The 11,787-nt window shown below is 48.0% G+C and overlaps 1 protein-coding gene across 1 annotated transcript; it reads left to right on the top strand.

Annotated features, from left to right (window-relative positions):
- Positions 1-10,238: 10,238 nt before the first annotated feature.
- tmem271 (transmembrane protein 271) lies at positions 10,239-10,994 on the top strand (the record flags this gene model as incomplete). The annotated part of the gene is made up of 1 exon (XM_080524808.1): positions 10,239-10,994. The coding sequence occupies one exon, from the start codon at positions 10,239-10,241 to the stop codon at positions 10,992-10,994; it is 756 nt and encodes a 251-aa protein (XP_080380934.1).
- Between the last annotated feature and the right edge of the window lie 793 nt (positions 10,995-11,787).

Raw genomic sequence — 11,787 nt, 5'->3', positions numbered from 1 at the left:
TGTGTGTGTGTGAATGGGTGTGTGTGTGTGTGCGTGTGTGTGAGGTTTTGGTTCTGAGGAACCAATTCTTCTAAAACAACTAGCCTTCTCTCTCTCTCTCCCTCCTCCTCCTCTCCTCCTCCCTCTCTTCTTACTCAGCCTTTCTGAGTGATGATGAAGGGATGGGAAGGAGGAAGTGCATTAGCTAATGGCCTCAGATATATATTTATATATTTATATGTATAATGTCTAGAATATCTAATGTCTGCCTGGGCTTCCTGTCTGTATAATAATAAACCTAGGATGCTGCCTGCCTGCCAGTGTGTGCGTGCCTGCGTGTGTGTGTGTGTGTGTGTGTGTGTGTGTGTGTGGGTGCGTGCATGTGCGTGCGTGCCTGCATGCGTGTGTGTGTGTGTGTGTGTGTGTTGTCTCCCAGTGGCGCAGCTGTCACCATGGCAACCCATCATGGAAATTATTTAAAGACGTAAAACAAGAATCAACAAACAGCCTCTACTAGGACCACACACACACACACAGAAACACACACCACAGAAAACACACACACACACACACACCACAGAAACACATACACACACACCACAGAAACACACACACACACACACACACCTATGCACACCACAGAAACACACACACACACACACACACCTACACACACCACAGAAACACACACACACACACACACTCACACCTACACACACTTACACACACAACAGAAACACACACACACCACAGAAAGAACCAGAGTTAGACCTCAGTTACATTCTGGGTATCAGTGGATTATTAAACAGGAAGTACTTGGTTTGATCACGTCTCTGATTTCTGATCCATTTCCTGTTTCCTGTTGTTTCATCCTCTGTGGTTTCTGACAGTAAACCTTTATCCCTCTTTTACCTGGATTTCTATATTATTTTATATGAACTGATTTTATTTTCAATAACTGATCAAATAAAGATGGAATTCAAATCATTAGCAAATCATTATCAGAATGTTCTTGACATTGTGATTTGTGTCGTTTGTATGAAATGAAACAGTTGTGAAAATTGACAAATATGATGAAAGTTTTTATTACATAAAAGTTTCTACATCTGACAGGCCAGGTAGAGGGTTAGGGTTAGTTAGTTAGTTAGTTAGTTAGGTCAGGGTTAGTTAGAGTTAGTTAGGTCAGGGTAAATTAGAGTTAGTTAGGTCAGGGTTAGTTAGAGTTAGTTATGTCAGAGTTAGTTAGGTCAGGGTTAGGTAGAGTTAGTTAGGTCAGGGTTAGTTAGAGTTACTTAGGTTAGGGTAAGTTAGGTCAGGGTTAGTTAGTTAGGTCAGGGTTAGTTAGTTAGCTAGGTCAGGGTTAGTTAGAGTTAGTTAGGTCAGGGTTAGTTAGGTCAGGGTTAGTTAGTTAGGTCAGGGTTAGTTAGAGTTAGTTAGGTCAGGGTTAGTTAGTTAGGTCAGGGTTGGTTAGAGTTAGTTAGATCAGGGTTAGTAAGAGTTAGTTAGGTCAGGGTAAGTTAGTTAGTTAGGTCAGGGTTAGTTAGTTAGGTCAGGGTTGGTTAGAGTTAGTTAGGTCAGGGTTAGTTAGGTCAGGGTTAGTTAGAGTTAGTTAGGTCACGGTTAGTTAGTTACTTAGTTAGGTCAGGGTTAGTTAGAGTTAGTTAGGTCAGGGTTAGTTAGTTATTTAGGTCAGGGTTAGTTAGTTAGTTCGGTCAGGGTTAGTTAGAGTTAGTTAGGTCAGGGTTCGTTAGTTATTTAGGTCAGGGTTAGTTACAGTTAGTTAGGTCAGGGTTAGTTAGAGTTAGTTACAGTTAGTTAGGTCAGGGTTAGTTAGTTAGTTAGGTCAGGGTTAGTTAGGTCAGGGTTAGTTAGACTTAGTTAGGTCAGGGTTAGTTAGAGTTAGTTAGGTCAGTGTTAGTTAGTTAGAGTTAGTTAGGTCAGGGTTAGGTAGAGTTAGTTTGGTCAGGGTTAGTTAAGTTAAGCCCTGTAACATAGTTCCCTGTAAATTCTATGGAATCCCGACCCAGGTCTGCCATGCATTTGCACCGTTCACACATGACCGAATTGCCCGACAATTACCGGGCTGCTCCCATTCACACATGTCGGCGATTCCCTGGTTGCGCGATCTACTAGAACTGGAGCGGGATGGACGCGCGGGACCATGCACCATATATATATCTGCCATATCACACCTCTGTGGTATTCTGTAGTAAGCAAGTAGTTAGTAAAAGAATGAGACCGGGAGACACGCTGCTGCTGTTCAATTCGCCATTTATTCAACTCCCGTTCTTCACCTCCGGAAGTGCATACATCACTTCCGTCACTGCTTACATCACTTGCATACTAGCGCCCACTGGCGGTATAAACAGGACACAACATTTCCCCCTTTCTTAAAGGGATTACAGTCCTCAACGAATGCAATATTCTGTAGACTGGTGTCAGTACAATTGAAATAAAATGAAAACGAAGGAAATGAAAATGAATGAATCAGCATAATGAATAACAACAATAAACAGTTTATGACAGTGAAACATGAAATGAACATTCACTTTTGTCATTGCATTGTAGGACCTTTTTGTACTAAGTTAGAACCGTGTTCTATCCTACCCTTTTAGTACGTTCTCTACGGCACAAAGTCTACCAGCCACCTAGGTGGGTTTCTGACTCTCAGGTTCCTTCTTGGACCTGGTTCATTAAACACATTCTCTGTCTCGGGCACTGTGAACTCCTCTAGCTCAATCTCCTTTTCACCACTGGTGCCAGACAGAGCATCCTTGGGGAAGCGTGTAAGCTTGGATGCATTCCATTTTCGACCATCACTGAGCAGGTATGTATTCTGTCCTGCTTTACTAACTACTGTCAGCGGTTCTGTGAATCTTGATGATCCCTTTTTTACATGCTCCGGTCTGCGGACACGTACGGTGTCATTCACTTGGAACATGGGCACTTTCGCTCCCCTCATTCTGTCTGTGTACTCCTTACTCTCCTGTTGCTTGCGTCTCACTGTCTCCTGCACTTTCTCATGTGACTTAATTTGGTGTGAGACAGGGAGGACATTTAGTTTTGTACGCATCTTTCTGTTCCTCAGCAACTCAAAGGGAGTAGCTCCTGTAGTAGCATGCGGCGTAGCGCGATAGTTCAGTAAGAACTCTGTTACTGCATGTTTCCATGGCTTGTGCATTCTCTCAGCCGTCTGAATACACTCTTTGAGAACTCGATTAAATCTCTCAATAGCCCCGTTGGCTCTTGGATAATAAACACTGGAACGCAGGTGCTTTATCTCTCTCTCTCCCAGAAAGCTTGCAAAAGCATGGGAGGTAAACTGACATCCGTTGTCAGAGACCAGGAAGGAAGGGTTACCTTCACGACTAAACACTGTAGTCAAGAAGCTAATAACCGCCTCTGTAGTTACAGTAGAGACAAACGCCACCTCTGGCCACTTACTGTAATAGTCTGTGAGTGTAATAGCATAACGGCAGTCCCATGTCGCACAGTCAAAGGGACCAACAATGTCAATGGCCACCTTCTCCCATGGTCCACCTGGCAGTTCCACTGGGGTAAGTGGTGCAGGCGCAGTTTTGGCTGTTTTGTCATTGTATTGACAGGGTACACATGAGCCTACTAATGTCTGGACACATCTGTCCATTTGCGGCCACCAATATAGCTCTCGTAGTCTCTGTTTAGTACGCACTATTCCCTGATGCGCTTCATGAGCTAAATTTACAACTTTAGACCGTAGTGTAGTAGGAACAACCACACGGTCGGGGCCTCTCATGACAAGTAGTTCATCCACAGCCAGTTCATCTCTCACTCTAAAATATGGAGCAAGTTCCTTTGTCACATTCTTACTGCATTTTGGCCAACCTTTCTGTATTTGCTGTCTCAGTTGAGTCAGTTCAGGACAGGCCTCACAGGCGGCAGTGAACTCGGTCACCGATATGGCATGTGAGGAACCTGTGAACACAGTAGCCACCATGTCTGGCTCCTCCTCCACCTCTCCTGTCGAAGGCAGAGGGAGTCTGGACAAGCAGTCAGCAGTCACATTACGTTTCCCTGGATGGTAAGTGACATCATAAGTAAAGCATAGTAGACGTGCAGACCATCTCGCTATTCTCAGACCTGCGCGACCCGTACCCCTGGAAGTGAGTAGGGTTGTCAACGCTTGGTGGTCTGTGCGTAGGACAAAACGATGTCCCCACAGGTAGGTTCTCCACCTTTCCACCGCCCAAACGCATGCCAGCGCCTCACGCTCGACGGTAGAGTACTTTCTCTCTGCAGGAGAAAGTGTCCTGGACGCAAAAGCTATGGTTCTCTCTGTATTGTCTGGGTGAATCTGGCTCATTACAGCCCCCAATCCATAGTTAGAAGCATCGGTAGTGACATAAGTAGGTAACTCAGGATCATATAATGCTAAGGTAGGACTCTCAGTAATCAGTCTCTTAACCTCAGTAAAACTGGACTCTGCATCCGCTGTCCATTCAAACTTAGTGTCAGTAGATTCCCTGAGTGTAGCACGTAGCGGTTCCACCACAGTAGAGAAGTCAGGTATGAATTTACTATACCACGATGCGAGTCCTAGGAAGGACCGCAGGGAGGATGTGTCGTGCGGGGCAGGCGCGTTCGCCACAGCACTGACCCCGTCTTGGTCAGGATGAAGACCATCTTTGGACACAGTGTGGCCCAGGAAGCGCAGAGCTTTCTGGTTGAACTTACACTTGTGCATGTTCAGTTTAAGTCCCACTTCATTTAGAGCATGTAGCACTCTCCGTAAGCTGACATCGTGATCCTGCTGTGTGATGCCGTAGCAAATCACATCATCCAGGTAGGCCTGTACGCCTGGCAGGCCTGTCAGTACAGTCGACATCATTTTCTGAAAAGCTGAAGGAGCAGAAGCGAGGCCAAATGGCACTCGGCAGAAACGAAAGAGACCCTCATGCGTGATAAACGCAGTTAAATCACGGCTATCTGGATGCAATGGCAACTGGTGATAAGCAGAGGCTAAGTCTATAGTAGAAAAGACTGTGGCTCCACGGAGCTCAGCGAACAGTTCATCCATGTGCGGTAAGGGATGACAGTCACTGATGATTGCCTTATTAGGTTCTCTGAGGTCAACACACAGGCGAGGCTTTCCTCCCCCCTTTCTCTGGGTCACAACTATAGGGGAAACCCATGGAGATGCGTCTATACGTTCTATAACGCCTTTTTCCTGTAGATCTGCGAGCTCATCGGTCACAGCCTGCCTCACTGAGAACGGAAGCCTCCTCAGTTTCTGCTGTACTGGCATAGCATCTGGTTTAACCTGTATTTTGTGCATAAAACCTTTTGCACACCCTAACTCCTGTACTAGAACCTCTGGTTCGGTCTGTGGAGTGGTACTCTGTACAGTAGGTGCTCGGAGCACAGTAGGAGAGCTAGCAGAGCTAACAGTAATAATTTTGTTACCCTCAATGCACATCTGCAATGCTACAAATAAATCTAGTCCCAGCAATGCATTTCCTGATTCAACCACTATCAATGAACCTGTAACTGAATGTCCATTATGAACAACTGTAGCATGCATGCAACCTTTAACAGGAATTTTCTCTCTGGAGTAAGTAAGCAGATTCACTGTAGGCTCAGCAAGGACACATGTATGGAAAAGTGTCTGGTAAGTACTCTCTGGAATAATAGAAACAGATGAGCCTGTATCCACTATCAGCTCAACATCATGGGAATGATAATTTGCATCAACTCGTACAGTACACATAATTTTATCATTCACGACGGCCCCCTGCATGTAAAGCACAGTAACGTCATTCACCATTACCTCACGCACCTCTTTTTGAGCCGATCTACACACCTTGGAAAAATGTCCAACTTTTCCGCATGTATTGCAAGTCACCTTAACCGCTGGGCATGTAGGCTTGTTAGCTAAGTGTCCTGTGGATCCGCATCGGAAGCAGGCGCGCTGATTCCCAGTTGTAGCTGGCTGGCTGTAGACCGTGGCAGGTGCAGTCGTCGTCGGATCTTTCTTCTTGCCCTTGTCGAACCTCCTCCTCGTCGGCTGTTTCTCGATGGCTCTCACCGAAGCTGTAGCTCCAGAGAGAACGTTGGAGTTCCGTAGTCCAGCCTCGATTTGTAAGGCCATTGAAGTAGCTTTGTCCAGAGACAAGTCCGATTCAAGCAAAAGTCTGTCTCGTATGCGTGTATTAGCAACACGCTCAATCAGTTGATCACGAATCATTTGTTCCTCCATGGCGCCAAATTCACAAGCTGCAGCTAGCTCGCGTAATGAAGCAAGGAACTGATTAACCGTCTCGTCAGGACCCTGAGCTCTCTGTCGAAATTTGTGACGTTCAGCAATCACATTCACCTTAGGAACAAAGTACTTTTTCAGTCCATCCACGGCAGAAGTGTAGGTAACACCCGTATCCTTTAGAGTGTAGAACAGTCTTTGTCCTTCGGTCCCAAGTGCATGGAGAAGAATCGCGCGCTTTCTTTCCTCCGGCCATTGTTCTCCGGTAGCATCAATTACGAGCATGTAATTTTCAAACATTCTCAACCAAGTAGGAAAAGAAATAGCAGGTTCGCCTGGCACAGGCATGAACGGTGTAGGTAAGGGTACGGAAATAGCCATCCTCGTCGCCAAAAATGTGGTATTCTGTAGTAAGCAAGTAGTTAGTAAAAGAATGAGACCGGGAGACACGCTGCTGCTGTTCAATTCGCCATTTATTCAACTCCCGTTCTTCACCTCCGGAAGTGCATACATCACTTCCGTCACTGCTTACATCACTTGCATACTAGCGCCCACTGGCGGTATAAACAGGACACAACAACCTCCCTTCAGTGCTGTTGTCTAGTTTTTTCTAGTGTGTATACTGTGATTTTTCCCTCCCAGCCTCAAATCGTTCATTTCGTGTTACATGTTATGAGGCTGATCTGTGCATGATAGTGCTGCATTTTGACATTATTTCATGTCGCATCTCCCCCCGTTGATGGTATATGACGCTATAGTCAGCTCCAATGGTCCAAAATGTAAGTTCTGTCACAAAACGTGTATCCTCACACATTTTTAAGTGGGTATATGGAAATCCTTGGCCGTTCCTAGTGGGTATACAGCGTAGTCCTGCGTATCACGTAGTAGACTACACCACTGCCTCCGTTTTATATTGAAAAATATGATGATGAATACATGTGGGATGGAGGTATGATATGTGGCAGATGTGTGGTGCGTGGCGGTCCCGTGCGCCTGTCTCGTTCCAGCGAGTCAACCCGTTTTACGAGTGCTTAACCAAGCATCACCAAGTGCGCTCACCAACTAAAGCACTCGATTACCGTTGATATTAACTTACTATACTAGTCCATAAGCACAGTATGGGAGAACTTGGTGATATGCATATTATAATAATAAATAATAATTAATAATTCATTAAATGTATATAGCGCTTTTCCGAGGCTCAAAGACGCTGACAATATAGGAGATACGGAAAACACAAAAACAAGTAACATGGAACACAGAGTCAGCGAACGGGGAGGGGGGGGTACGGACAGGGGAGGTGGTTAGGGGTAGGGGAGGCTGTATGCATATCAGGGGGGTGGCAGGGTTAGGGGAGATGGGTAGGGGTAGGGGAGGTTGTATGCGTGTCCAGGGGGGGGGGGGCGGGGGGGCCGGGATGGGGGAGATGGTTAGGAGTAGGGGAGGCTGTAGGCATGGGAGAACAGGTAGGTTTTGAGGTGGGATTTAAAAGTGAGGAGTGAGGGTGAGTCTCTGAGTGGTTGAGGGAGAGAGTTCCAGAGGCGGGGTGCACCTCGTGAAAAGACACGGTGACCGAAGCCTTTGAGTTTTGAGGGTGGGACAGTGAGGGGAACAATGGATGAGGATCGGAGGGTACGGGTAGGGCGGTGGGGGAGAAGGAGGTCAGTCAGGTAAGGGGGGGCCAGGCTATGGAGGGCTTTGTATGTGAGGATGAGGACTTTGAAGTGGATACGTTCTTTGATGGGGAGCCAGTGGAGAGAGTGGAGGACAGGAGTGATGTGGTCACGGGAGCGGGTGTTTGAGAGGAGGCGTGCAGCAGAGTTTTGGACCATCTGGAGTCTATGGAGGGAGCGGGAGGTGATGCCGGTGAGTAGGGAGTTGCAGTAGTCAAGGCGGGAGGAGATGAAGGCGTGGATGAGGGATTCAGCAGCGGGCGGGGAGAGGCAGTGTCTGATTTTTGCAATGTTTCGGAGGTGGAAGTAGGATGTCTTGACAATAGAACTGACGTGGGGATCGAATGAGAGGGTGGGGTCCAGAATGAAGCCGAGGTTGCGAGCCAGGGGGGAGGGGGTGATGGTAGTGTCGTCAATGGTGAGTGTGATGGGTCCGGTTTTATTGAGGGTGGATTTGGTGCCGATGAGGATGACTTCGGTCTTTTCACTGTTGAGTTTGAGGAAGTTGTGTGTGAGCCAGGTTTTTATTGCTGAAATGCAGTTTTCGATGTGACTGAGGGGTGGGTTCTGGGTGGAGTTTGTGGTGATGTAAATCTGGGTGTCATCGGCGTAGCAGTGGAAGTCCAGGTTGAATTGGCGGATGATGTGACCGAGGGGGAGTGTGTAGCAGAGGAAGAGCAGGGGGCCGAGGACTGAGCCTTGTGGGACCCCCTGTGTGACAGAGGAGGAGGAGGAGGTGTGACCGGAGAGGGAGATGAACTGTTGTCTGTTGGTGAGGTAGGAGGTGAGCCAGTCCAGGGCGGTGCCCTCAACACCCAGTTGGCGCAGCCTTTGAAGGAGGATTATAAGCACAAGTAATTATAGAAGATCTAGTTCCTGCTGGTCTCGCTGCCTGGGTTTGAACAGACTTTGGGATCAACTACAACGTCTCCATAGGCTACATTAGAATTTCGCATTCCTTTGAAAAAATTGCCTGTGCGGATTTCCCTGGTCAGTCCCATTCACACTTACACCGACCCTGGAAATTTCATGGAATCTACTGGGAAGGCTTGTATGTGTGAAAGGGGCTTTACAGTTAGTTAGATCAGGGTTAGTTAGAGTTAGTTAGGTCAGGGTTAGTTAAAGTTAGTTAGGTCATGGTTAGTTGGAGTTAGTTAGGTCAGGGTTAGTTAGTTATTTAGGTCAGGGTTAGTTAGTTAGGTCAGGGTTAGTTAGAGTTAGTTAGGTCAGGGTTGGTTAGAGTTAGTTAGGTCAGGGTTAGTTAGTTAGGTCAGGGTTAGTTAGTTAGCTAGGTCAGGGTTAGTTAGAGTTAGTTAGGTCAGGGTTAGTTAGTTAGGTCAGGGTTAGTTAGTTAGCTAGGTCAGGGTTAGTTAGAGTTAGTTAGGTCAGGGTTAGTTAGTTAGCTAGGTCAGGGTTAGTTAGAGTTAGTTAGGTCAGGGTTAGTTAGAGTTAGTTCGGTCAGGGTTAGTTACAGTTAGTTAGGTCAGGGTTAGTTAGAGTTAGTTAGGTCAGGGTTAGTTAGAGTTAGTTAGGTCAGTGTTAGTTAGAGTTAGTTAGGTCAGGGTTAGTTAGAGTTAGTTAGGTCAGGGTTAGTTAGAGTTAGTTAATCATCCTACCATTCCTACCATTCTAATAATTCTGAGACTAACAGCCTGTTTCTTACTGTAGCGTCTTACAGCAGCAAGACATCAGAGCTGCTGCACACAGTCCCTATGGACCATCCCCCATCTCTCTCTCTCTCCCCCTCCCCCCAACTCTCTCTCTCCCATCTTTATCTCTCTCTCTCCCCATCTCTCTCTCTCTCTCCCCCCCAACTCTCTCTCTCCCTCCCCCCATCTCTCTCCCTCCCTCCCCCATCTCTCTCTCTATCTCCCTCCCCATCTCTCTCTCTATCTCCCTCCCTCCCTCCCTCTCACCCTCCCCATCTCTTTCTCTCCCTCCCTCCATCTCTCTCTCTCCCTCCCCCCCGCCCATCTCTCTCTCTCTCTCTCTCTCTCTCTCTCTCTCTCTCTCTCTCTCTCTCTCTCTCTCTCTCTCTCTCCTTTGCCGCATGGAGTTTAACTCTCACGGTATAATCGCAGTCACGCGCAGTGGGGAGACTGTGGACATGAGAAGTGGCCGCGTGCATCACGGAGGGACATGACGGGGGTCATTACCGGGCAGCTGGAGGAGCGAGCTCTTCCTATCAATTATTAATCCGCTCGTGAAGCAGCGGGAAAGGCGACGAGCAGCACGCAGTACCCTGGTTGACGATGTCCCCGTGTAGCAGCGCGAGGCGAGCTGGCGAGGAGGACAGAGGAGGATGAAGGCGCGAGCGGCACCAGGAGAGGAGGGTTACCAGGGTTACCATGATGATGCTGACCGGGGGAGGGCTGAGCGCGCTGGTCTCCGGTAGCCTCGTGCTGCTCTGCGCTGTGAGCGAGGCGGCGGTCGGGCTCCGGTGCGTCTCCCTGGGCAACCGCGTCAAGGTCCACTTCCGCCTGGGCACCGCGGCCGGCGCGTGGTACTCCGGGGTGCTGCTGGCCGCGGGTCAGGTGCTGCTCACCCTCACCCTGCTGAGGCCCGGGGGCCGGAGGCTGCTCCTGGCGGGGGTCCTGGTGTCGCTGCTCGGGGTCCTGACCGCCTTCTCTGGCGCCGTAGTGGACGGAGACACGGTGGCGCTGCTGGAGCGGAAGCACGGCCACTACTGCCGGGGGGAGGCGCCATCCTGCGGCCAGCTGCGGGAGTACCAGCGGGGTCTGGTCGTGTCCACGGTGCTCAGTGGCCTGGAGGTGCTGCTCGGCCTCCTGAACCTCGTCGTCGTCAGACGGTACCAGACTGCGAGGTTCCACCGGCGGCGGCGGAGCGCGAGGATCGTGTTTAACGAGGAACGGGACTTTTCTGTGGCGGAATTTCAACCGGTTTCTTATATTAACTTGGGGGTGTTTCACGTGTTGGAACAGGCCGGTGTGGAGGTGCAGTGTGGCGGCCACCCGTCAGTGGAGCTCCCGGGGTATTCACCCACGGACCCGGAGCTGGACCGGTCCTACCCGTTCTCCAACCCGCTGCCCAGCGAGCGGCCGCCCGCATACGAGGACATTTACCCCGGAGATGAAAGTAACAGATAAACTGAACAGAAACAACAACATGTGGAACTCTGCAGTGACAATCTCTGTTTTTCTAAAGCTCTACTGATCTAAACATCAGTAAAATAAAGTAAATAATAAATAAAAAGTATGATAAAACATTGTATTATTATCATACAAATGCAGTATTTGTTTTGAATTCAGATTTTATTATTCACATCTTCTGATCATAGTTTGTTATTGTTGTTTCATTTAAGCCTATAAATAAAAGTCTATTTACTCTCACCTGGGGTCAGGGGATAGGGGTCTCTCTCTCTCTCTCTCTCTCTCTCTCTCTCTCTCTCTCTCTCTCTCTCTCTCTCTCTCTCTCTCTCTCTTTCTCTCTGTCTCTTTCTCTGTCTCTGTCTCTCTCTTTCTCTCTCTCTCTTTGTCTCTTTCTCTCTCTCTCTGTGTGTCTCTCTCTCTGTCTCTCTTCAGTAGAAGATTGATGGAAATGCTGCTGCAGTGGCAAAGAGCCAAAGCACTTCCTATTAGTGTGTGTGTGTGTGTGTGTGTGTGTGTGTGTGTGTGTGTGTGTGTGTGTATGTGTGTGTATGTATGTATGTGTGTGCACTGTACAGGCCTTTCAGATCCTAATGTGCTTCTACTGTTCTAGGCTGTTCAGGCTGTTCAGACTGTTCTAGAGTGTTCTAGAGCATTCAGGCTGTTCTATATGGAGGACCAAGTCTGTCAAAATAACTATAAACATATAGACAAATAAATGAATGAATAAATAAATAAATGAATACACACAGTAATAAGGAAACACTCGGGCAAGGCGCAAATGGAGTACCTC

The sequence above is a fragment of the Nansenia antarctica genome, assembly GCF_963989245.1.
Source record: "Nansenia antarctica genome assembly, chromosome: 1".
Taxonomy (NCBI): domain Eukaryota; kingdom Metazoa; phylum Chordata; class Actinopteri; order Argentiniformes; family Microstomatidae; genus Nansenia; species Nansenia antarctica.
The sequence above is the reverse complement of the archived record's forward strand: the minus strand, read 5'-3'. Positions and strand labels throughout refer to the sequence as shown.